The 27,737-nt window shown below is 37.3% G+C and overlaps 1 protein-coding gene across 3 annotated transcripts in view; it reads left to right on the top strand.

The window, feature by feature from the left end:
- Positions 1–27,737, top strand: part of Hmgcr (HMG coenzyme A reductase) — a 190,883-nt gene that overhangs the window by 89,026 nt on the left and 74,120 nt on the right. The window contains exon 1 of one of the 3 annotated variants that reach the window (XM_089249631.1): positions 10,437–11,277. The exons of the other annotated variants lie outside the window; for them this stretch is intronic. Coding sequence (XP_089105757.1) covers positions 11,258–11,277 — 20 coding nt within the window. The 5' untranslated portion in view covers positions 10,437–11,257. Of the gene's footprint in view, positions 1–10,436; positions 11,278–27,737 lie in introns of those variants that run through there. 3 annotated transcript variants of the gene reach the window in all.

Genomic DNA, 27,737 nt, shown 5'->3' with positions numbered 1-27,737 from the left:
TCTTAGTCTCCACAGCAATCTGGCGCCCGCGATTTTTTGAAGCATTGTAAATATTGATTATTAATATAAAAGCGAGCGTGTGTGGTTGTGTGTGTGTGTGTCCTTTACGCCACGAAACTTTGGGAAGTTGTTGCGCACACTCCCGTTATTTCCTTTCTTCTGAGATCGCAGCAACGCGCGACAGCTAGTGATTTATAAATGTAAAAATATCACGTCATCAGATCAAATCCTTTCCCCAATCAATCATCGTCGAATGTCACCTATAGATACACGTTAGGACCTTTCTTTTCGTTTAGGTGAGTCCTTATGCTGTTTATTGTCATTTACTCGGAGAAGAATACGAAAGTGGATATGATATGACCAAGTTCAGTTGATTCGCATTCACCTCTTTGGTCAAGTTAAGATCTTCAGGGAATCTCAACTGTGGAAACGTATCCAGGTTCGAATCCTGCTAGCGGCACAGGGGCATGTGGCTGAAGATGGTTTTATAAGTTTTTCAACTTTTAGGCGTGAATGCGAATTGGCCTCTTACTCGGGAAAAGTCTCTCCGTGAGAAGGCAGACCAACACGATCATTACATAATACGAAAATTCAGGCAGTTTTTAGTTCAAAATATGGAAGCTGGTGTCAGTACCAATAGAACCATTCTACGTATTCTAGAATTGAAAATTCTCTAGAGGAATGTTCACGAGGTACATGTACGGTTAGGTAGTAGAAACGCATTGATGATTGCACAAGGAAATAGTGGGTGAGGTGAGATAACCCAAAGAATCGGAGGTTTCGACTTTTTTAGTATGTCGATTGAGATGTCACGGAGTATCTTAGAAGTGATCACAAAAGGTCGACCCGAAATCTGGATCAAGATTGAAGCTAACGTGAAAGAACTATTCAAGATTGTTGTTCATGATATCTTTGGTAACCTATACTACTTTACCGCACACCAACGCCGGTCATGTCGCCGTACGACAATTTACTACCATTGGAGTTGGGTGGGAAATGAAGGCGCCATCTATGGTAGTCGCCACAGGCTCGGTAAGCAAAGAACTCGTTTTCTATGTTCTTTCCCTGGTTCGAATCTGGGGACCATGACGGTAACCTTCATGGTAGACGACGAGTATCTTACCATTACACCACTCTAGCTGGTAACCTACACCGGAACCCAAAGTCCCCGAGGGGTAATTGACCCCAACATTGTAACAAAGAAACTACTACTAATAAACCACACATGCAGCTCTTCCACATTCCTTTGCAGAATTTATAACGAATTGGTACATGTTGGAATGTGTGTATACGTATTGCGAACGCAACGTGAAGTTACTTGTTACGTACAAGTGCTTCCATCTACTATACATTTGTAACTAAGAAACTGCGAATGTACAATTAACATGAATTCGGAGCAGCTGATGGTTCGTGTGTCATGTGGATTACTGTATAATGAATAGGTGAGCCTTTTTTTTTTTTTTTAAGCCGAGCACAACTCAGGTCTATCGCCATGGGCGATTTACTACCTAGTGAGTTGTGCCGGAATTGTAAGCATGTGTACCTAACAGTCTGAGTGCGTATCTCGTGTTGTGTATGATTTTTCAGTGCTGCCATCTATGTGAGTGAAGTGTAATGCCTGAATATTTGTACTGTTTGTAGGACTGTTGCTCTCTGTGGCGAGACTTTTTAACGGGGAGATCGGCTCGCATTTGCGCCTTGAAGTTGTAGTAGCAAATCCATGTGCAATCTACGGTGGTCATTGATGAAACATCGATCAAATTTGATAAGTGACTAGCTATAATACCCGGCGCTGCCCGGGTTTTCTTCAATGAGGCTTTTTTTGGATCACCTGATATCTCCCTCTTTCTTTGAGGGACATGCAAACCGTGTCTAAGTTAACCAATATGGCGACTTCCAGCGCGACTCATGAAAGAAACAAATCTAGACTTAAAGAAACGTAGAAATGAGTATATATTTTTTCCTTTTTTAAGGGCGCTAAGTATTTCGATTCCCCCCCCCCCCCTTTTGAACTTCAAGTTATCCATCTGCCTATTCCAGCTTCCAAAATTGCTTAGTTAAAGCTGTGGAGTTTCTTCGATGTACTTTACGGGCCCGTAATTAATTTTAAAACATCCGAAACTATATGAATTTATGCAGTTGAATATTAAAAGACAATAGGGAGAGCTCAATTTTCATTCTTGAGGAGATGTAAATAAAAAGTTGAAATCAATGTTATTGCATGGATATCCAACGCAAAAGTAGGTCCGGGGCTAATTACTTCCTATTTAATCTTCTGGGCTTCGTATATCTCAAGCGAACTCAATATTTCAAAAATCTATAATTCAATGAAATTTTTAAAATTATTGATGTGGCGGAAAACCCCACCAAATTTCCGCATTTATACAGTAAAATCGGCAATTTTAACGCTTATTTTCTATGGGGATCATCCTTTGCCTCACCCTCAAAGTGATGCTGATAATAATTATGGCATCTATTCAAAAAGTCTCATTACTGGGACGATTGCAAAAGTGGCAAGCCTTTATAAAGGCATATACTGGCAGCATTAAAGAAGCGACAAACCATTGTAAAGGCATATACACGTCTGAAACGCATTGCTAGGGAACCACGGTAAGGAAAGTAAACGTTCCGAAAGTGATTGTTGAGGCCCAAAAACTATATATATATAAAATTGATTTTCTGTCTATGTATGTTCTCTATACAAATCTACAATTTTAGATCGATCGTCGCCAAATTTTGCATATATACCAAATGGGACCCGACTTGAACGATAGGCTACTTTAAAAGTTTGTCAGAGCAGGGCACAAATGCCCAAATGGGCAAAAAAACTGTCGGAGAACAATGGTTTTTGGTCCTCAACAATCACTTTCGGAACGTTTACTTAGGTTACCGTGGTTCCCTAGCAATGCGTTTCAGACGTGTATGTGCCTTTACAATGGTTTGTCACTTCGTTAATGCTGCCAGTATATGCATATAATATTTTATATGCCTTTATGAAGGCTTGAAACTTTTACAATAGTCGTTAGAATCAACGTCAGCATCACTTTGAGGGTCAGGCAAAGGATGACGCCCCATAGAAATCAGTGTTAAAATTGCCGATTTTACTGTATAAATGCGGAAATTTAGTGGGGGTTTCCTGCCACATCAATAATTTTAAAAATTGTATTGAATTCTCGATTTTTGAGATATTGAGTTTGCTTAGAGATACGAAGCCCAGAAAATTGAATATGAAGTAATTAGCCGAACCTACTTTTAAGATGAATATCCAGGCAATAACATTAATTTCAACTTTTTATTTACATCTTTCGAGCATGAAAATTGTCTCCGTATTGTCTTTTAATATTCAACTGCATAAATTCATATAGTTTAGGGTGTTTTAAAATTGATTATGGGCCCATAAAGTACATCAAAAAAATTCCACAGCTTTAACTAAGCATTTTTGAAAGCTGAAATAGGCAGATCGATAACTTGAAGTTCGGAGGGGGGGGGGGGGCAAATCGAAATACCTAGCGCCCCTTAAAAAGGGAGAAAAAATATATATTCATTTCTACGTTTCTTTAAATCTAGATTTGTTTCTTCCATAAGTCGCGCAGGAAGTCGCCATATTGGTTAACTTGGACACGGTTTGTATGTCCCTCAAAGTAGGCTATTTTAAAATTTTTGTCAGAGCAGGGCAAATCCCTCAAATGGGCAAAAAACTGTCAGGCAACAATGGTTTTTGGGCCTCAACAATCACTTTCCGAACGTTTACCATGGCTCCTTAGCAATGCGTTTCAGACGTGTATATGCCTTTACAATGGTTTGTCGCTTCTTTAACGCTGCCAGTGTATATGTATAATAGTTTATGCCTTTACAATGGTTTGTCGCTTCTTTAACGCTGCCAGTGTATATGTATAATAGTTTATGCCTTTATAATGGTTTGCCATTTTTTTCAATAGTCGTCAGAATCATCATCAGCATCACTTTGAAGGTCAGGCAAAGGAGGATCCCCATAGAAATCAGTGTTGAAATTGCCGATTTTACTGTATAAATGCGGAAATTTAGTGGGGGTTTCCTGCCACATCAATAATTTAAAAAATTGTATTGAATTCTCGATTTTTGAAATATTGAGTTCGCTTAGAGATATATACGAAGCCCAGGAGATTAAATATGAAGTAATTCGCCGGACCTACTTCGGAGTTGGATATCCAGGCAATATAACATTAATTTCAACTTTTTATTTATATCTTCTCAAACATGAAAATAGATGTCTCCGTATTGTCTTTTGATATTCAACTGCATAAATTCATGTGTGGGTTATAGGATATTTTAAAATTAATTATGGGCCTGTAAAAAGTGCATCGAAAAAATTCCACAGCTTTAATTGAGCATTTTTGGACGCTGAAACAGGCAGAAATAGATAACTTGAAGTTCGGGGGGGGGGGGCCAAAATTCCTAGCGCCCCTTAAAAAGGGGGGAAAACTTCATTCATACGTTTCTTTAAATCTAGATTTGTTTATTTCATGAGGCGTTATTTGTTTATTTCAATGCTCCCAAGTATATGAAGAAAACACGGTATTCATCATCACATCATTGCCAGGTATTACTGCTAGGTTGATATAGAACGTCAGAATCGCAATTTTTGTCTTTTGTGGAAGAAAATTGATTTGGATTTAAAAAAAAATAAATGTCATGAGAAAAAAAAATTGGGGGAAGCAAGAACTGCCCCCCCCCCCACCCCGGCGATGAGCATTGCCACTACGGACAGGCTTGGTTGCAAGGTTGGCATGCATGTATTAGGATTTCAAACTTTATTCCATTTAATGTTGGCGTTTTTTAAGGATTGGTGACAGGTTTGATTTGAATAACATGATTTGTCATGCTACCCGTGACCGTAAAGGCGTGATCACACTCTTCACAAACAACGATTTGTCTTTTATTGCGGTGATTCCTCGTCAACCCTTTTTTTCGTTATCCATTATTCTTTTTTCTTTCAAATCGATTTGGTAATGATCAAGATTTTTCTCTATTTTTTTTTTAGATTTTCCTATCAAATCTCTAGCGATTTATTTCTCTTCTTATCATCCTGCTGACTTCCTTTCCGAGATAAAAGAAAAAAAAATTCGACATTTCCGAACTTCGTGTATTGGATGGAGCATATGCCTCCATATCTCTTTCGCGATACGATTTCTCGTTTTCTTATAAACGTAATAAATGACGCAACTTCAGACGCAATGTTTGTGAGAGATAGGGCGATTTTTTTTTTTTTTCTTCTCTTGTATGTTTCTGTTTCGGAACTCCGTTGCCTGGGTTCGATTTTTCTCTCTATATATGCTTTTTTTGGAACGCCGGCGAACCTGGAAAAGAAGGGACGTATATATTAGAAATAAAGCCGAATTTTATTTTTTCCATACCTGGAAAAGAAGCTAAAAACGGTCGATGCATATTCAAAAATAGTTTTTGCCGCAGCTCCGGGTCTTTTCCTTACGGCTGCTCCAGGTGTATGTGTGTGTGTGTTCGTAATATGTATTTATCTCTCTTATGTTAGGTTAGCACTTAACCCTCCAGGGTATTTATCTTCCTTAATGTCCCGATATAACTATAACGAATAATGTCTGTCATTAGGAAAGCCGGCGATGTATAAATATCGGCTTTTTTTTGCGGAAGAGATCTTTTATCTACTTATTAATATTTTTTTATTTCGAGCTAGATTTACCTTACTTGCCGAACAGGAAACTCTGATGGCAGACTCGGAATGCCTGTAGGATATATGTTAGGAAAATAATAATAAAAAGATGGAGGACTCGTTTGTATCTAATTATGGACGAGGTAATTGTTTTATGTCATGTGCATTTATAGTTTATTGATCTCATATTTCTTCTCCAACTCTCGTTATTTATCCCTCTGCGCTTGCACCGTCCCTTTCGTGTGAGCATAAGCTTTGTGCCTGGAAAATACAGCAAAACTATCGTATATGTATACAGTAGTGCCTCGATCGTGGTATTTAGAGAGCTATATCCCGCTCCTAGTATCACTCTCGATCGACCTGGAGCACGTGGTCAGACCGAGGTCGACTTGAGTGACAATTATAGCTCTCATCGCGAAAATCCAGGTTCGAATTCCCATTGGCGGCCGCCTGAAGTCGGTTTACTGCGATTTTTCAACTTTTAGGCAAGAATGCGAGCCTGTCTCCTATTTGGAAAAAGTCTCTCCGCAGAGAGCAGACAGACCGTCAACACAACACTTACATAACACGAAAATATCGGGTATCTAGCATTCGACATATGGAAGTCAAATGGTAGCACCACAGGGACAACAAAACACGAACACTATGACAACATATGTATATGTTGGTGCTATACAGAACCTCAGAATACACGCTTGTACCAATTCCCAATTCATGGGGCATTCCCCAGACGAATGTTTACGAGGTGCATCTACAGTTACGTAGTAGCATAATTGTGACAATTGTGGGATGTGGAAATGTTAGTGAGGGCGACAGACTCAAGTGTGTGTTGCTACTCATCTGAAAATCTCTGAAACCGAGGATCTGATGGGGGGCTCACATCTGATGGGGTTGCGTGTTGTGTTGACGGTCTGTCTGCTCTCTGCGGAGAGACTTTTTCCAAATAGGAGACAGGCTCGCATTCTTGCCTAAAAGTTGAAAAATCGCAGTAAATCAACTTCAGGCGGCCGCCAATGGGAGTTCGAACCTGGTGGGGGGGGGGGGGGTTTATGAATGAAAAGAAACATGGCGAGGGGTCGTAGTATGAGGTAAGAGCCTGTGGCTGAGCTTGGGAGTTTCTCTCTCTGGTATGGACATCAGATTTTTTTACGGACATCAGATTTTTTTGCACCATGACCCACATTCTTTTGCATAACCAGCTTATATCCCTTGTGGGGACAGAGTGTGGGGGGAGGTCATAGTGGTCGATTTATTGTTGTGAAGCCGAGGGCTTTGAAACGTGTGAGCATGTTGCGTCATCGTCTCTTACAATGACTAGGAATCAAAGTGCATTGTCGAGAAGTGGTTCCATGAGTTCAAACCACGGGTGGTGTTTTAACAACGTTCCTCCTCCTCCTCGCCCATCGGAAGAAGTGATCGTGATTGTCGCGGGAGATGTAAGGACCGTGTATTAACCGAATGTGGCATCGCTTCAGCGAATTCATTATTAACCGAGGTGGCTCTTGACGTTTTCCCTTCTGGTTAGATTAAGTTTGATTTCATATGCTTCAGATGTTATAAAATACCGAATTTCCGGGTAAATGTTTTAAGAAAGCATTCTTAATATGTGTGATGTCCAAAAACAAGATGTACGGAAACTGGTTATTTGTAGAGATGGTTTTTTTTGGGAAAGAAAAATCCATCTTTGCATCCACGGTGACTCGAACCCCGGTCTCTCGTATACCAGACGAGTGCTGTACCAACTAAGCTATGAAGACAATATTTCTCATTCAGAACTCATTAGGGAAGGCAAAATACACATACACAATTTTGTATAGCAATGTAGGGTCGGAAATGAAAAGTGTTGGCGGAAAAACAGAAATGCTGAGGAAATGAAAAATGCTTTTTATTTACATTAATAATTACAGAAAGTGCTCAAATGTGCCCCCACCAACATCGATACAATCCTTTCAGCGTCTAGCAAGTGATTACTTCGAAAGGGTAATTGGATTACCCTTTCGAAAATGCCAGGTATTTAACAAACAATGATGTACATTAAAAGCTTTTTTTATTTCCTTAGCATTTCGTGTATCCGCCAACACTTTTCATTTCCGACCCCACATTGCTAAACAAAAATGCTTATTTATGTATATTTTACCTTTCCTTAAAGTTTGGCCCATGAGTTAAGGGACACCCTGTATGCTTAACGTCACCGTGTGATGGACGGTGACAACCATCATCTAAATTTCTCTATGTTGTAGCATAATTAAACCAAAACATAAACGAGAAGCATTAGGGTTGTGAAGTTTTCATCACTTTTGGAAAGAAACATCTTGTTTCCCAACTGTGGCCATTATTCATAATTTCTGTATATACTCTTGTGACACCTTCTTTAACAACTTCGCTTTCTCCAAGACAAAATAAGTTCTTGGAACAGACTCTGCAAACCTAACTCTAAAATCTCCTAAGAAAAATTTAATTAATTCAGTTGTTTTTTATTTGTTTTAATTTTTTTACTTTGTCTTCTCAAAGGCCATAGAAAAAATAATTAAATCCAGAATCCTTAAATTTCTTGACAGCATTGATTTTTTTAGTGAGAATTAGTTTGGATTCAGAAAAGTATGGAAAGGCGATCTTGTTAATTTTATTTCAAATGTGTATATGGCAGATGATAATAACTAAAGTTGCAACATTATTTTTTTAGATATCGGCGAAACTTTTGATACTGTAAATCATAGTATTCTTCTAACTAAAATTGAATATACAGGAATTTGGTGTTTGCCTCTTAAATTTTTTCAAATCATATCCTACTAACAAAATTCAAAGTGTGAAAGTCCGTTTTGAGTTCTGAAACACAAATTACATCTGGTGTACTTCATAGATCGGTACTTGGTCCGATTTTGTTCTTAATATACATAAATAACCTGTGTAATTTAAAAGGGAAAATCTGTGTTTTAGATTATTATTTAGTTCTTTGTTATTCTTAGAGCTCTTCAGTTCATTTGAGGAATAACATGCAGAACGATCTTAACTTAATAAATATCTGGTTTAAAAATAATAAAATAAAATTAAATGTAGATAAATCTAAATTTTTATGTTGTTTGGTTCTGGTACTTTCAATGATTTTGGTGTTCTAAAATACCATATTATGACATGGGTTATAACTCGGATTGTGCACAGTTGTTAATAGAGCAGACACCTTTAAGCGTTTGAGGATATTTATAGATTGGAAACTATCTTGGAAAACACATTAACTGTTTGATTGTAGAATTAAATCCCAACATTGGCAAATTTTATTTTATCAGGAATAAGTGTTCCCAATCCATTTTAAAACTACATTATTTTATTTTGCGTTAGTGGAATCAAGATTGAATTACGGCATTACTTGTTGGGGGGGGGGGGAAGACATACTTCTCAGCAATCTTTCTACCCTTTTCGTCACACAGAAGCCCTTCATCCGTGTCGTTCTGAGTAAAAATAGACTCGCACATACATTTCCACTTTTCAATCAATTAAATATGCTCCCTGTACAACGTTTTTATGTATTTAAAAGTTTAAAAATGTTTTATAAAAGAAGTGGCCATCTCAATCTAAAGTTACATAAATCGGGAATATAATTTAGACGTCACATTGTACAGGTACCAAATCCAATTAAAACTCGTCCCCAAAAATGTTTCTTTTATTCAACTCTAAAAATATTTAATTTACTTCCTCAGTTAAAAAAAGTGAACAATCTTCATGTACATCTTTTTTATGAATTCAAAATCGTAGTTAACTCAAGAAAACTTAAATTATCTATTTGACATTGTATTGTAATCTTTCATCTCGAGTGCTTCGATCTTTCATCATCGCTAAATGCCGATTTTTTTTGTCTATCAACACCATTCCTGTTGACACCTATTTCTATGTATTATATATGTATTTTTTTTTTTCGTGTTTGTACCGACAAACATGTATCAGTTACTTTTTTTGTGAGCTAGCAAGCTGGCTTATTCACGAAATGTCTTGTAGGTGTGTTTCAACTGGTTTTAAGATATTTTATCTATGAAATTCTACCAACACCGGACTCTTCACCCAAAAAAAAAAAAACTTTTATCACATTTGTTTAAATATTAAGTAATGTGTAAATAATTTAAATGTGAAACGCTTACTTTACCTTATTTACTCGTACATCACACAACTTAAAAAATCATGTTATTCGAAATTGTTTGAGATATCAAAGTATACGATTTAAATCTGTGAATTTTTGTTTTAATCATCTGATTTAAATCCAGATACCCTGCATATCAAGTTGTGAATTTCCGAATAATGATAGACTAATATCAATATTCGACTGACGTGGGGAGAGGAAAAAAGCACGATGTGATTAATTCGCTCAAACACACCATAATAACTTATGGTATCAGGATTTAAGACTTGGTTATTGTTATTATGAGTGTCTACTCGGAATACAATAAATAAGCGTGGAGACGGAGCCAAAGGAAATTTTGGTGTTTTTTTTCTTTCCTGTCCGGTAAAAAAACACGGACTGGCACCCTGACGTTCATGACTCTATTAGACATAATGTGTAAATGCATTAAACAAGATAAAACGAAACATTATCTATTGAAATATTACTTCTAACGTGTTGTCGCGTGCATAATGCCATAATGTATTTCATTCTTCTCGGATGTGTCTGTCCACGGCTACGTGCAATTGATACCGTTTTGTCTTCCGAGCCAATATCCGCCAATGTTTTGGCGACCGATCGCGCGCCGCGACCCATCATTAAACGGGGCTGTCGGCGTTCGTTGCTTCTGCTGCTGCTGCTGACCGACCGACCGGGCGCGAAACTAACGAGAGCGGAACAATCTCGCGCGACCGAGCGACCGACCGCGTGCTGCATCTGCTTCTCTCTCTCTCTGTGTCTGCTTCTTTTTTCTATTCATTCATCATCTCTGTGTTTGTGTTTTTTAGTGTCTCATTAATACTCTGTGAACGGACGTTTGTGTTTTTTTTAAAGTGTGAACCATCAACTCTATCCGTATTTCCCGTGCTCCAACATTTTTCTATTAGTTCTGGTTTCGCCTCACAGGTTTTTAATATTATATTAATGCTGCTGTTCCGTTCTCAACATTAAATATAAAATTTGCATACAAAAAAAAAAAATACAGACATCAACATGGATTTTGTTTTGTGCTCGTGAGAGAGTGAGTGGATTTTATTTTTCGCATCTTCATCTTTTTATGTAGGATAATAACCGACGTTATCACGTCTATACGATCCCAAGGTGCTGAGAAATCACCTTTTTTATCACTTTTTTTTGTACATATTCCAACATTATATCCAGTCGTGTGGACGTTTCCCATGTGCTTCCGATGCTAATCGTCTTCCTGAACTCGTCCAAAAAGGATTACTATACACGGCGGAATACGCAAAGATATTTTCCATCGGTCATGATGACAACTCTTTGGGCCGTTTGAACGAAATTACATTGTGTGTTTAGTGTTTACCTGATACATATACATTGCTGATACCGCTTGGATTTGTGTGTTCGGTGTGTTTTTTTTCCCCCCGTATAACCCCCCCCCCTCCCCGAAACATTGCTAGTGATCGTTTACTTGAATTTGCAACATGGCAAGAGTACGACTGGGGTAAGTGTTGCATCATTTTAAAACTCATTTGAATTTTCCTTTTACTTTTAGTTTTAGTCGTATAACTGTTATGGTAAATGTGGTTATTATGCATGATTAACAAGCATTTTTGTAAGTTCGATAAATTTCCCTAGATTAATCACTTTTATCGGTGATTATGCATATTTCCCAAGCGTCGTTGGTGCTAAAGTGTAGGGGGAATTAACCAAACTTACCAAAACCTCCGCGAATTTTTTTTCGTTTTCGCTCGAGGCTTCGAGAGGACACTACTTTACCGCACAGTAACTCCGGTCATATATCTCCACATGGCAATTTCCAACCAGAGGAGTTGTGTGGGAAGTGAAGGCTCCATCTATCGTCGGTTGTCTGGCCTAGGCTCGATAGTTAAAAAACTTTTTTTTTATGTTCTTGCTTGGATTCGAACCCGTGTACCATGGCGGTAACCTTCATAGCGGAAGACAAGCATCTTACCACTGCGCCACTCTCGCGTTTCGAGAGGACATTGGTCGTTCCGTAGTCGTCGGTAAGAGAACATCGAACATCGAGAAAGCGTTTTCTACTTTCCTTTGGCCGAACAGATTATACTACAAACATCTGAACATGTTGGGAAATTGGTTCATGCCTCACTTAAACCGCTTCATGCAAAAAAGGCAGTCACAAAAACTAGTTTTTACAAAGTAGCAAAAAAAAAAACACTATCCAAAACTGTGGCCTTTTCTGCATAAATTTTGGAATTTTATCTATGGGTATTTTTTACCAGGCACCACAAAATGATGCCTTTCGAGATATAATATGTCATTGAGATATAATATGCATGTACCGAAGTGACAATCGGGGAAAAGTAAATATTGCGAAAAATGAACTTGTGCCCCTTCTTGCATGAAGCGATTCAGTTAGACCATAGTTTCTCAAACATTTTGTTACGCCCCCCCCCCCTCAACTCAATCCAACCCATAGGATCCTATACTAAACCTATAGCTTCTAAAGCCCTCTTGAACCATTCCATTGTCCCATTTGGGAAACACTGAGTTAAAGACTGGCATTGGTTAACTTTTTCTTCAACATGTATGGTGATCTGCCAATTTTGAACGTTCCGACGAGAAAGCGTTGGGAATAATGACCGTCAACTGCTGTTGGTGGCCTCTAGGCTACACTAATTTAACCCTCCGTATTTTTTTAGTTTTGACGTTGTGTGAAAAACTCGGTGTTTGTGTGTGTCGCATTCATTAGGACGATCAATCAGAACTGCGGGCTATTGTCATTAGTGATTTTTCTTCAAATTTCATAGGGACGTGCCACCATGGGCCCCCCCCCCCCCACAAGGATAGAGTAGAATGGACCCGGGAAAAATATCATTAGTTTTTGTTTTTTCATGCGCTATAAATTCGCTATAGAAGGGCCCCTGAAAAGTCTGGCTTTTGAAGCCCGTCAAATATCCCAACCTAGCGTTCTGCCCTAGGATGTGAGGGCCATACATGAAAAAAATGCTTGCGAGTAGAAGAAACTATTGTGAACTTGATTACAGAATGACTCAAAAATTACGTATCTAATGTAACTTATGCAGTGGATCCCACTTATAACGTTTTTCAAAAACACCGTCATAAAAGCCATTGTAAGCGGGAAAGAGCTTTAAACGGGAAATATCGATAAGTACGTATTAGTAAAGGTTATAAGTCGTACTAGACGGAAAACATATTCAACAGAATGGTAACAGTTACCATATGCCTGCCTTTCACAATACTGTTCTGGGAACACTTGGAAATCCCCACAGAAGGTTACTACTTCACGTTTTCATGATCCATAACTTGTGTTATACTACTCGGTGGCAGAGTAATGGGCAATCTTGTCCAAGCCAGGGGTCTTCAACCTTTCAGACACGGAGGGCCGAATTGAAGCATCTCACATAGTCCGCGGGCCACCAACTCATGTAATTTAGTGACATCTTAATTGAAGGGGCCAATGGGGGCCCCAAGGGGAATAATAATTGACTTTTGTTTATTCCGAAAATATTTTTTTATTGATAATCACTTTTGATCAGTTCTGAAATAATTTTTTCACTAATTCTGAAAAAGTTTGATTAATTACTGATTAAATTAATCAATTCTTAGATTAATTTTAATCTGAAATAACTTCAAATGATTCTTAATTATTTATTTCGGTAATTCTGAAATTATTTTCCTTCTCAAATATATCTTAAAATCGTTTCTTTCAATAATCGTGCAATTATTCTTTTATTGATTGTGGAATAATTTCTATCGGAAATTACGAAATTATTTGTCTCATTGATTTATATGTTATTTTTTCACTGAAATTATGTGTTTCAAAAATATAAAAATTTATTTCAATAATTCTGCGTTTTCATCAATTTGTTATGGAATTATTTCATTTATTCTAGGATTAACTAGAATTCTTTCATTTATTCCGAAATTATTTCTTTCATTTTATATATATATATATATATATATAATTCTGATTTTTCATCAATTTTTTCCAGAATTGTTTCTTTCATTTGTTCTAGAATGAATTCTTTCATTAATTCTTGAATTCATCGTTTTTCAATGTTTTCAACCATTTTTTGAAAATGATCGACGGACCACAACCAAACGCTCCGAGGGCCAAATGTGGTCCACGGGTCATGCGTTAAAGTTCCCCCCCCCCCAGTCTTAGCTCTTCCTTCTGAGACACCAATAAATTATAATGAAGCTGGAAAACGTTCTAAGAGGGGACGTTATAAGCGGGATTTACAGTAAATCCCGCATTTTTCTACATTATACTACACTTTTGTTGGGTTATAAGTCAAATTATATGCGTATAATTAAATCGTGAAACAACTACACTCTGGACTTAGAAAAAACTGCGAACTCGTAGATAATTCCCGGATGCTTATCTCTCTCGATACTAATATAATACTTCCCCCGCAGCAGCTTCTCTTGCTCTTGGGCATCTTTCGCGCAGAAGAGAATCTTAATGAGAAGAAAGAGAAGTTTTTCTCTGCGCTACTGATCGCATTCTTTAGAGAGCTGGTTACAGCTGATTAAATGATGATTCTGCGGGGGGCTAGATAAAAGAAAATTGAGTGCAAATCGTACGTGAAAGTCAAGAGGGAGGTGGGGATATCGGGAGGATACGTGGATTCTGTAGCGATTTTAGAATATAATTTCATTGGGGAATAGTTGATTATTGGAGAGGAACATACGATCTAAGGTTTTCTCCGTGGGACAAGAGAGGTATATTCTGGGTGATTTCCTCTGGGAAAATTTCGAGAAACGTTGAATTAATACGTAAATTTACTTAACATATCCGTTGTGTGGTTACGGAAATGTTTTGCTTTCATTCATTCACGTACAGTCAAATTCGGATATAACTAACTCAGTCGAAACGATAACTAGATTATAAAGTCAATAATTACTTTCTGGACTGATTTAAGGGAACAATTTTAATGAACCTTGCTTATAACATCGATGAAAATTCCATGAACTTGGATATGACGACAAATTTTTAGCCGTTTCATGGCATTTTTGATACTTAGCGCTGAGAAAGGGATTTTTAAAAAGTTTGGCGCTCAGTCATGCCCCAGTATACGGGACATTACTGTATTTTTAACTTAATTTTGCTCTGACCTTTTTCATTACAAAAATGTCCCGTTTTCTTCGGTATTTTGAATAATACTTCTTCAATTATTAATATTTAATGGAATCGAAGATGAAGATATTTTGCATAATGTATAAATTGTGTAAAAATGAATACATGACTGTAAATATTCATCCCACTTATTTGCCATGTTAATTTCCCCACCATCCCGTGAAATACATTTTAAGTCCCAGCATATTTTTTCAACTACTGTATTTCTTTCCAAGGGTTATTCGTTAGCAATATTTCATGATAGTTTTCGAGAGAATTTGTGATACCTCGTATTATGACCCCAATATTCTGTGTCCTCTCTATTAACCATATATTATATGGTCACACTAATCGTAATGAAATACAGTAACAGCTTCTTTCACAGCATTTGATTGCATCCGATTACATTTTTTGTCAAAAAAAAAGGTCGTGGTTGTAATGACAGATTACAACGGAAAAAATTCACACAATCTTCGATGTCGTTATAACTGAGTTTGACTCTGTTTTCCATCTCGTCTATTCTCTATGAATACTTGATGAAAGCTATATTTGTCAATCTTTTTCTTCACTTACCCTACACTGATATTATATTAGCTTTGGCGATTTCTGCACTTGTTTTTTTCTTGTTGGTTTATCAGATTTGGCATAAAATGTTTGTTTCTTGGCATTGGATTTGTATAAAAACGCCGGACGTAGTAAGCAATTTATCTATCTGTTGCACAAAACGTAATGATGAATGAATATCTCGTATTGATCGAATACACATCTAACGATTGTTCCCCTCCATCGAACCGCTCCTGATCACCATCAAACATGCTTGCGTCACTAACGAATTCGTTACATAATACTTGAACAGACCTCAAAAAAAACTTATATGGCAGGTCTATGGATTTGGGATGTTATGGTTCAGTGGTCTTCAACCTTTCAGACATTCCGGGCCGCTTATAAACAATCCCTACATTTCTAGCTACATTGTAGAAATTTAGCGCATCGTGATTGGCCGAAATCAGTGATGAACCATTACGTCACTCCTAGTGAAATTTTTACTGGTGACGTTTAAAAATAGGTACATTTAATTGTGCTAGAATCCACCGTTGGAGTAATGGTTATAGTACGAGACTCACGTACTGAATGTTGTGTGTTGGATTCGATCTGAAACCCATCCCAATTTCTTTTCCCATCCTTCCATCTTTGCTGTCATTTATTGATTTACTAAAAAATGCTTCCACTTTTGTTTCTGATTTAATCAAATGCGGTTCACGTGCATCGAGAAGACAATAATAACGGCTCGCGAATCTGAGTCCACTTATCATTTACTGAATCAATAAACTGCTTTCATTTTTCATCAATGAACTTTGAAATTCAGTTTCGCCCAAAACTCTCGTGACGTCTTGCTAGCTTTTTTGCTCGCAGCTTCCTCTTGTTACTAAGAGAGTAGGGATTGTAATTACGCTTCCGGGCCACGTTAAAACTTTCCATAAAGCCCGTAGGGCCACAAAATCATACTGCGATATTGAGATGGCACCCACGTTTACAAGGAGTTAATATGTAATGTAAAGTGGCGTCTCAACGGATGGGCCAACTGCCCCCCCCCCTTCCCCCCCCCCAGTCGAACAGTACTTTCTATAAATAGGATTCATTGCTTATATTAAATAAGAATTTTCATTAATTCCGAAATTATTTATTTTACCAATTCGGAAAATTTTCTTGATTAACTATTTCTTTTATTTATTCTGGAATTATTTTATACGTTTATTCTAAGATTATTTTCTTAAAATAATTACACTGCTCCACTACACACACACACAAAATCATCTTAAGAAAATTTTAATGGTTTTAATTAGGGCTGGGAATCGATTAAAAAATTTAACTGGTTAATCGAAAATTTTTAATCGATTAATCGAATATTTTTTGTGACCATATAACGGTAGATGTAAACAAATATAGCAATAGGTTAAAAAAAGATTGAGGCTGCCCGCTTCAAGAAGCAATTTAATATGCTGAACATAATTTCCTCTTAACCTGTAATTTCTTCATTTGGATCTTGTCGTTGCTTTTAAAAAAAAATCGGTTATTTTTAGTTATTATTCACTGATTTTGAAACTACTTTCGATTACACTGTCGCTTGTTTTTTTATAAACTTCTTCCGAGTGATACTTTTGAGGAGATGAACTCTTCCAAGAATACAGAAAGCTAACGTCACAATGGAGACGATGGATTTTGGTCGTCTTCTAATAAAACTTCCATCAAACTCAATTTGAAACTGAAATCATCAGTTTCTGTTGAATCTAATTTGATCAAAATATTGATTCAAATATTTTAAATATGGTCACTTATCCAAAATGTTTTGCATAAAACATGATTTATAAGGCATCTAATCGGTTTTTTCAAAAAAATCAAGTCAATTCACAAACTTTTAATAACAGTTTTAATCGAATTGATCGACTCGATTAACTCAACTAAAATTTTTAACTACGATAACAGTTTATCGATTAATCGGACCAGCCCGAATATAATCTATATTGGGGCTGCTAATTCCGAATCTGGCATTAGTTTTGTCAGATTGGCTCTAGTTTTTGTGATAAAGTAAAAATTTAAATTCCAATGGTAATACATAAGCTGCATACAAATCACATTGTTCAAAGTATGCATTATCTCAAAAACTGGAGCCAATTCGGCAAAACCAATGCCAGATTCGGAATCAGCGCTGAAAAATGACTGAAAATATGACAATGAAATAGCTTTGCCAATGATTTAATGAATTTTTTATGACACATAGTTTCAATGTGATTTGTATGTTGCTTATGGTATTACCATTGAAATCTAATTTCCACTTTATACCGATTCCGAAACACCGTCCCGAAATCACTGAAATATCTTTGAGAACAAAATCAGTGTTGAGCACTGTTATCAATCTACATCACAGTGATAAAACAATTTCTTTCACCGATTCAGAAATTACTATATTTCAGTAATTTTTTCCAGTAACTATGAAATTATATATAATAATATGAAAATAATATAAAAAATAAATAAACTATGGCATCTTTTTATCAGCCACCTCGTTGGGCATTTTGCCTGTTGTGGCGTTGTATTTGTATAAATTATTTCCTTCCCTAACTCTTGAAATGATTTCTTTTACCGAATTTTTTTCAGCATTTCTGTAAATTCTGTGATTTTGTGGGTCTTTTGGATGCCTTTCGGATTTTTATGTCCGTTCCAAAATGCATGGAATCCGTTGCCCCCAAAAAGTGTTTGGGCCAGTTTGAACTAGTTAAGCCGGCTCTGATAGCATATCGAATAGTGTACAACGTCACTGGTAAATCTGCAATGTATCTCTCAGTTTTAAATACCGTGAATATTTAGAGCTGCATTAAACTTATTATATTCAATTATTTAATTGTCATTTAGTGTTACGTAGCTGTTTTCTGAAAATGGTTGGCTTGTCACGGAATAAAGAGGGCCATGCGTTGAAGACCCTTCCCCGTTATAGATGTATTGGGGTTCTTAACCCTTTTTATTCGCGACCCAAAATCAGCAATACGATCAACTTTGTGGCCCATGGGCCTATTTCGAATTTAAAAATTTATATTAATGAATATTCCTAAATTTTCAAAATTTGCGAAACTAGTCAGTAGATTCTTAACGGGTGGGCCAATCGAATGCTATCCATCAAATTATCTAAAGCTTTCACTAATGCTGATGTTATTTCTTACATAAATTCTGATACCATTTCTTACATAAATTCTGATGCCATTTCTTACATAAATTTTGATACCATTTCTTTCATTAGTTCCGATATTATTTCTTACATAAAAGTTCTGATATTATTTCTTACATAAAAGTTCTGATATTATTTCTTACATAAAAGTTCTGATATTATTTCTTACATAAAAGTTCTGATATTATTTCTTACATAAAAGTTCTGATATTATTTCTTACATAGAAGTTCTGATATTATTTCTTTCATTAACTTCAAATTCCCACTAATTTTTGTTTAGTGTGTTCATATTTTTTGCACAGATACAGATATTTTCAAGTATTTCGATGCATTTCGTAATAATTTTGACTTCTTTGATGCCGACTTCTTCCAAAAATTTAGAATGACATCCTTCCCCCCCCCCCAAAAAAAAAAGTCTGGGTTTCAATCTAGGCCACCGAAGTAGTTAACGCCTTGGAGACTAGTGGCTCAACAACATGATTTATAAATAGATTATGAGGAGACTTGTACGACTCGTCAGAAGCACGTGCGACCCATAGGTTAAGAACCCCCTGTTATAGATGGAGATTTTAGTGGAACAGGCAAACACAGAAATATATTTTTAGATTCTCTCCTGATAAATGATGTTTTAGGGAAACAGACTTTCCTGGATGTTATGCCGAGGGGAACCCAATAAAGATACGTCATTCTGGTCTCTTCCAGGACTCGAAATTCGGTCCTCTTGCGTTCCGGGCAAAGTGCGCTAACATATACAACATTAGAGACCCCGACCTTGCTTTCCTTATTTCACGCACTGTGGTGTGATGCCGTGAAGTAGAGACAGCCTCCCTTCAGCAAATGGTCCCTGGGTGGGGCAGTATAGAGTGCGACTCTTCTTCAGCGTATGACGCCACAGTGCGTGAAAAGGAAAAGGAAGGTTGGGTTTCTAGTGGTGTGGACATGGCCCCCACATCCTGGAATAGGGCCCCTATGATGGGACCTTTGGCGGGCCCCCAGACCAGACTTTTCACGTGCCCCTTTATATGGAATTTATGGCGTGAAAAAGTAAAAAAAATGATGAGAATCGTGCCGGGCCCCAGGGCTGCAGCCCTGTCAGACTCCCCCTTGTGGGGGCCATGGGTGTAGATGTTAGCACACTTGCCCGGATTCCAAGAGGTTCGAGTCCCAGAAAAAACCAAAATGATTTTTCTATCCGATTTCACCTCGACATAACACCCAAAAAAAATTATCTGTTTCATTGATATATTTAGCTAAGAATAAATAAATCACCTCAATAACGTATTAGCTTGGTTGATTCCTGAAAATATCGGTGAAATGTTTTTTGGGGACGATGGGAAAACTTGGAGAAAAATGGGGCACCGATTGAATTGAAGCCCTTCCCCATAAATGCCCAGTGTCTCTGCCATGTTGTTTTTGTTTGATAGATATGTCTATATTTTCGTGTGTTTGTGTATATATATATCATAGCTCGCCTGCTCAGCGTCAGGGAGAAAGTGCCCGTGTTTGCGTGCGTGAGAGAATATATAGTATTCATACGCACACAAGGCTCAAGTCGAGTGGGGGCACTTCTTGCTCTCTCTCTCTCTTTCTCTGGCTTGGTAGCCGTCTTCGTCAAGTGCCTGCTAACCTTCCTTTTTATATCCTTCTTCTGTTTAATGTTCGTAGCATATCTAGTAGTAGTAGTTGTCTCAATATTATGTATTCGTGACCCCCCACCCCCTCTTCCTCCCGATTCCCATCCCAAGCCTTAAAAAATTTCCAGTGGCAAGCCTCTCATTCAGTTTCGCCTCACCATCTAGTAGTCAGTCAGTCAGCTACTGTCCCCTAGACTTGCCTCCTTAACATCCATACACATGTAAAGTTTATACACTACTAGTTTTGAACGCTCTGCTGCTGGCGATATATCTGTCTCTCTCTTCCCTTACCCTCTGTTCGCGTTGTCTTCATAAATTTTTCAAATATACAGAGTGAGCTTCGCCCTCTATCTCTCTAATACAGTGGAACCCCGTTTATACGTCGCTCAGTTATACGACTTTCACGTTTATTCGACGTTTTGCTTCGGTCGCAATTAGTTCCACATTTTATTGTTAAAATAATTCATTTATTCGACGTTTTCACTTCGACTCCAGTTCCGAATCTTTTGAAAAAACGTCATTTATATCCATCAAATGCGCACAAATTTTGTGTCCAGTGAAAATGCGTTGTTGCAACAGTTCTTTCTGCATATTGCCACAGTAAAAACCGTAAATTTTAGGGTGATTGCTGATGTATACGAAAATAACCAGTGGGCTGGGCTGATGGCCATTTATGGTAGACAGTTGAGTGATTTGTTTGTTGCTTGAGAATACGCAGACGCGGCGAGCCCCCGAGAAACGGGTTTCAATTGTTTTGACGGCCATATGTTATTTCAGAATTTTTCTCCCAAATGTTTTCAGCATTATCCCCTGAGGGTAAGAAAGTCTCTACATTGTAAGCATTTGGAGGGTATAGGTCTGCCGCTAAGAGGAACACACGATACACATACACAGTAAGTTCTTTCGATCATTTCCTATAGAATTTTCTTTCGTTGGGTGCTTTGCTTTGCTGGCTGTGTCACATCCGCCGTCCGTAATGTCAAGAAAACAAAAAGCGCTTTTTATGGAAGAATTTGGCTAGAATTTTAAATTAATGACGAAAAATTTATCCTGCAAAACAGTTGAGTATCCTTGTGTCAGCTTTGAAAACAAATATAAAGCCAGAGAAACGAAATCAAAGACCAAGCCGCTTGTTGCAAATCATCTACCGCCAAGAAAAGAGTCCAAGATAGGAAAATTTTTTCAAGTCGAGAAGATTTTGCTGCAATTTTTTACCCAATGTCGTGTCCCTCTAATGTGATGTTCGGCTAAATTTTGTATGTCGGGGGGGGGGGCGTCTTTTTTAAAACAGGCTCAGTTATTCGACTTACGCACATATACGACGTTTTGACTCGGCCTCTTGAACGTCGTATAAACGAAATTCCACTGTAGTAAAATACTCGTCTCTGCCAGAGAGAGAGAGAGCTCCCTATAATGTCCGAGAGAAGAGTAGTAGTGGAAGCGGAACGTCGGCGATATGCAAATTACAATGCGGTTCAAACTATTATGAACTGTGCTGCGCGTGATTTAATTCGAGGTTAAAACCTTCCCGTTATAGTCAGTCGGTTTGTGCTGAAGCGAGGACAAGGTCAGGGCCTCCGTGCTTGTTATATCCTGTTAGTAAATGGATCATCAGTTTTACTCTTTCGCTCTTTCCCCCTCGCCTCTCTAACGTTTTGCGTGGACTACGCCTAAAAGCTGAGCTCTTTTCTTCCTTTCCTAAGGCTAACGGCTGACCCTTTTTCATGCTTTCGCTTCTATTTACGTTTCTGTAGGTAATATTTATTTACCGTTGAAAGAGTGCCGTTTATATCCGGGACTGGGGCACAACACAATTTGCTATAGATTGCTATGGGATTTATACGTGTGTGTGTATATCCGATTTTGAGGAATAGTTGAATGGAGTGTAGTTCGTGTGAGACGGGCTTTTCTGATTTCGGAGATTCTGAAAATTATTGAAAAATTACGTTTTGTTCCCGCTATCGGCTTCATATAAAGCTCGTATGATGATGTTTAAAAAATAAGCGATAAATGTAGCTTCTGATTCGTCTTCTTGGACCAAGGGTGCACGGTCCGCGAGTCACACGTGGCTCTCGAACATTTTTGCCGTGGCCCGTCGGCGAAAAGATTGCGTTACAGAATTTCTAGAAATGCTTAAAAAAACCTCAATTAAAAAAAGCAGTTGAGAATCAAGGGAAAAAGGTAATGTCAAAATTACTCTAGGGAAAACATTTCAGAACTACTGCACTTAGGGAAAACATTTCAGAACTACTGCACTTAGGGAAATAATTTCAGAAATTATTTTTTTAGAATTATTGAAAGAAGTAATTTTAGAATTGAGCAGAAATAATTTCAGAATAATCAGAAATAATTTTAAAACCATTGAAATAAATTATTTCTGAATTAATGAGAGAAATATTTTCAGAAGTATTGAAAAATATCTGAATTAATAAAGATTCATATTTATTAATTCATATTGATGAAAAAATTTCAGGACCCCCAATAAAGAATCATATTTCATGAAGGGAAAAGAAACAATTTCAGAATAAATAAAATTCATATTTTAATGGAACAAATAATTTCACAATTAATGGAAATTTATAGAATTTTAAGAAACTGATGAAAAACATAAGAAATGATTATTGGTATGTTTAATCAAATAATTATATTTATTTGATGAAAAAATAATTTTAGACTTTTTTAATGAAAATTCATATTTAATAGAAAAATAAATTCTCAATATCACACAATGAAAATTCGTATTTGATGAAAAAAATTAATTTAGAATTAATTAAAATTCATATTTGAATCTAGTCGCTCATGAAGGATGTTGTAATAGAAATAGTTTTTTGGGTATCATCGACAATTTGGACGTGAATCTTTTGATCTTCTGTTACGGTGCAGTGATTTGTTGTCCGTTTCGCCTGTGGTGGGGGAGGGGAAAAGCTAGGACATTATTTTTATTTATTTATATGAAGGGAAGTCGGCGGCATAGCATGTGATATTTTTACTTCGATGATGTAAAGAAGACATCGATCCTCTTCGTCGAACGTGGAGCGAATGAGGATCAATGCTACCTGGTTTTTGCTTAGAACACGCATCTTGCTATCGGTCTTTGAGAAATGCCCGTTTTTTCTCCAGCTCGCTTGCCATTACAAACGCAGCTGCTAATATCCCGTGTTTTCTTGGCTCGTCAGCTGGGAATTGTGCTTACCATTTCACTTTTTCTTACCGATATAGGTAAAGTCAGAAAGAAAATAAACTCTCTGTAAATCAAGATGTGCCCACTGGGCATTTGGAAATGAATCGCTGGAATCCTCGATAGCTAGTCATTTTCATCGTGGTCGTGTTTTTTATTCCCCATAAATTTCCGAATATTTATTTTTTATGTTCTCACTTTGGATTGGATTTAAGATTTATACGTACACCGTTCATACAAAAAAGTCTATTGGTTCGACAGTAACTTGCTATGGAATACGAACACAGTGTTGTTTTATTCTCTCGTACGCATCGATTTCGGTCGATAAACTTGAATATTTTAATAATAGATCGATACGCTGAGATTGGTGGCTCTCTGTTGGTTTTCCTCTCACCGAACACCAACTTCAAAGATTCGCATCGCGAAGATCCAGATTCGAACTCTGTTGGCGGCACGGTGATGCTTGGCTGAAGTTTGTTTTTTGCGGTTTTCAACTTCAATTTGCGAGTGCCAGCCGGTCTCTTATTCGAAAAAGTCGCTCGGCAAATAGCAGGGATATCGGTAACACGATACTTACATAACCCAAAAATCTGAGGTATCAACCGTTTTCACTTCAAAAAATGTGGAGGACAGATTGAAACACAAGTACGTTAGGACCATGCGAGCACACGTTCTGGCATGTACCAAATTCGTTATGAATTCCCTAGAGGAAAGCATTTACGAAATGGATGTTCGATTAAGAAGTACAGTGAAACCTGTACGAAGCGGAACGTCAATGTTATATAGCTATCTATAACAATTCTAGGAGGAGCCACAAAACGCCCGAAAACAGGTGTCTAATACTTACTTAGCCACTACTTATTTTGAGGATTTAAATTACGTTACTTTTTATACTTTGTCATTCCTCCGTATTCATCATCGTTCCAGAAATATTTTGATGACGCTATAATTCTGAATACAATGAAACACCTCTTAACGGTCACTCCGTGGATGCGATCACGCAAGTAAAAACTAAGTAAAAAATAAGTTTTATTTTTATATATATAAAGCTTGATTGAGTGCCTTCAACCCCCTCCCTATTTTTTTTTTTTCTACGGTCAACCCTCTTTTACGGACGAATTTTTTTTGCTTTGCCAGTGTCCTCAAGTAGAAAGAGTAGGCTTTACTATATATATTTAGTGAACTCCTTTCGTCTTTCTCATATACTACGTGTAGATGCTCGCATTCAATTTCTATTCTGATCCAATTTAAGATTCTGAACCGGTCATTTCATTTATCGACTTTGGTGTAGTGCAATAAAATTTGCTGTGGTGATGTCAAAACTCGGATATCCCCCCTCGAAACTGAAGTCATAATTGAGTCCAAACGAATGATCGCGCGTTCCTTGAAGATCAGGGACTCTGAGATCGCATATGGTGGCTCATTTTGTTCCACCGCAGAATGTCATTTCAAATTTAAAAAAAAAAAAAGTCTACATAGCGAAACTTAATTCTGAAACGATTTTTATATTTCTAACGAGTGCTTGTAAAGATTTCATAAATGTCGTGAATTTTTTGTTTCTTTCCCGATGGACACGCCTTTTCGAAAATGAATGATTCCCACATGCAATAAGTAGGGCGTGTGCAACTCTCAGCTCTTTTATTTTCTTTCAATTTTTCCTGGAGTCATACCAGATTAAGCTGATTGCAGAATTTCTTGTCAGATTCAAGACTTCCAATTTTCCAAGCCGAAATATCACAAAAGTTCATCCGCCATAAATAGAATGACGAGTGGTGAGTAAACGACTCATCGAGAAGCTTTCTGGGAAACATTAATTTTATTTTACTATTCGGTGATGTCCCAGTTTATTAATGTGCATAGTAATGAACCCAGGCGTGTAGTAAATTGTAATCCGAATCTGTTACGGATTATAAAGTCTCCGCTTTTTTAAAAATTGGGCTTTTTAATGAAGTAGAAATGTTAGACGGTTTAGAGGAGGGCTCGGAAAATATTTTTCTTTATCACAATTACAAGGACTTCGTCAGGCTCTAAATGTGTACGGCAGAACCTGGATTAAAAGAAATAATGGGTCTGGAGTCAGCTCGGGCAGTAGAAGTAGTTCCTTCGCTGCATGGATACCGTCACATGTGGTGGTAGGTCATAGCAGCCCATATGTCCTGAAACAAATGCTCTCCCTCCAAAGGAGTGAGGAAGCTTGTTGTTTATTTGTGAAACAGCCTTTCTGGTAGATTGGGGAGGGGGGGGGGTTGTCCTTTAAATTAAATATATATATATATTTTGACGTTTGGCGCAAAGTCGTGCACGTTTCGAAAATTCTCGAATTTACCCATGCTAATTTCTGATCAATGTATGTGGTAGTCAATACGACGCCGACATGTTTCGAAGCTCTCGGCCTCGCTGATTTTCCGTTTGATTGAAGCTTGGAAGCGACCCGCAGCACATTTGCAGATCACTCAAGCTGCCCATGACACAATTTCAGATCACTTTAGCGGCCCGCAGCACATTTACAGATCACTTGAAGGACCCGCGGCGCATTCGGAGATCACTTTTGGTAACCAGCGATACGTTTCCAAATGAACCCTTCAAGCGGCAATTAGAAATCACTAAATCCCTTTTCAAAATGCCACATCTTTTTTAATGAAGTAAGCTTTCTTCCGATTTTCAACACTACAAACTAGGAGTATAGGGAAAAGTTTCCCATTGAGAAATCAACTTTAAAAAAATCTGGGCTCTGGACTTGTCAATGTTAAAATAAGAGGCTTTTACCTAGGCGAGATATCTCGTCACTGCCGCTTAAAAGGTTATTAAAGTGGCCAAAAGTAAAAAGTACTAAAATAAATAACGTATCCTAAAAGTTGAGCTCACTTGCAGTAAGGAGTGCTCTTTGTTTTATAATAAGCATAGGCAGTGTTCGCTACTCCAGAAAGGTATGTTACTACTGTATATGTAATAAAAATGGGTATCGTGAGTGGTCTCTTCACGTCTACTGAATGGCCGCTAATTGAAGCGTTGAAGGGATCATCAATTTTCATTTGGGCTCGATCATAACACGGTCCGGGTCTCATCCATCACGTGCACGCGTGATGCATTGCATTAAAAAGAAAAAAGAAAAAACATTATTTGTGCGTTTAAAAAAAGTAAGTCATTGGTATCGTATATAATATGTAGCTTGTGAAGGAGCTTCTTACGGCACGCGAATTTCACGTGTCTCGGATATGTATCGATCGCGCGATAGTGTCTTGTCTGCCTGTCGAGAAATTTGTTCTTTTTTTTTTTATTACGGAAGGTTTATCAATTCTTTCTTTTTTTTTTGCTATAAACTTTATCGTTTGGTTCTTGATTTTATTTTATTTTTCGGAAGAGATTACGTTTTGTCTCGTGTTTTTTTTTTTCTTTTTTATTGATGATACGGAAGATGAGAATAAAAATTTTATCTTATTATTTTTTTTAACTTAATAGTTTTTTCTGGAAAGAAGAAGAAAAAAACTCGTGATGTATCACATTATACGTATATATACAATTTTTTTTATTCTTTGGGAATTTTCTTACGTTATTCTCCTGTGGGAAGAGCTGAAACGACCGGACATTTGAAACAGCTGGCTGAACTGAAATTGCCGGGATGATGGTGATTGTCAAGAAATTCATTTTTTTTCCCCCCGTCTCCTTTGTTATTATAATAGTAGGATTTCTTCCGCTTCCGAACAGTTTCCTGAAACACCCCCCGTTTTATGCTGAATTGGAGTATTCTTATATGAAGAGTTGTTTTTTTTATGGCTCGTTTTTTGCATCGTTATGACGTTTGGTTTAAGACCAGTTTATGATGAAAATTTAGTAAGCAACTTCTTTAACTTCCGAATAGAGTAATAAGAAAAATAATGTGATACATTCCATGCGAGTAGTACTGCCCAGAGGTTGTGTGTAATGTATCGAGAACATGATCGAACTTGCAGTGATTTCAGTGATTTTTTTTTAAGATACCATTATAAAACAAAAGGCACCTGTGTATGAGAGGTGTGTCCAGATTTAAGGCGTTCAGAGGAGCAGCCATATGCTGTGTTAAACATTCTGGAGACCGTGGGCCCCGTTGACGATTTCGATTTTTTATGTTTTGTATGGCGTAATGAAGGTTTTTACGACGATCATGATCATTTTTCGTAAGAACAATCTTCCCTGGATTTTGGTGCAACTTTCGCCAAAGGCTTGTTGACATCGGAGTAAAAATTGCATGGAATTATAGGTCCGGTGAGCTACCCTTTGTTTAATCAAAATTCTATAAAAGTGGATTATAGCAGTTTCAGCAATTCGT

The sequence above is a fragment of the Pholcus phalangioides genome, unplaced genomic scaffold (assembly GCF_987345545.1).
Source record: "Pholcus phalangioides strain wild (caught in Gottingen) unplaced genomic scaffold, Ppha-v1.0 ptg000003l_1, whole genome shotgun sequence".
NCBI lineage: Eukaryota > Metazoa > Arthropoda > Arachnida > Araneae > Pholcidae > Pholcus > Pholcus phalangioides.
This window is presented reverse-complemented; position numbering and strand designations above follow the sequence as displayed.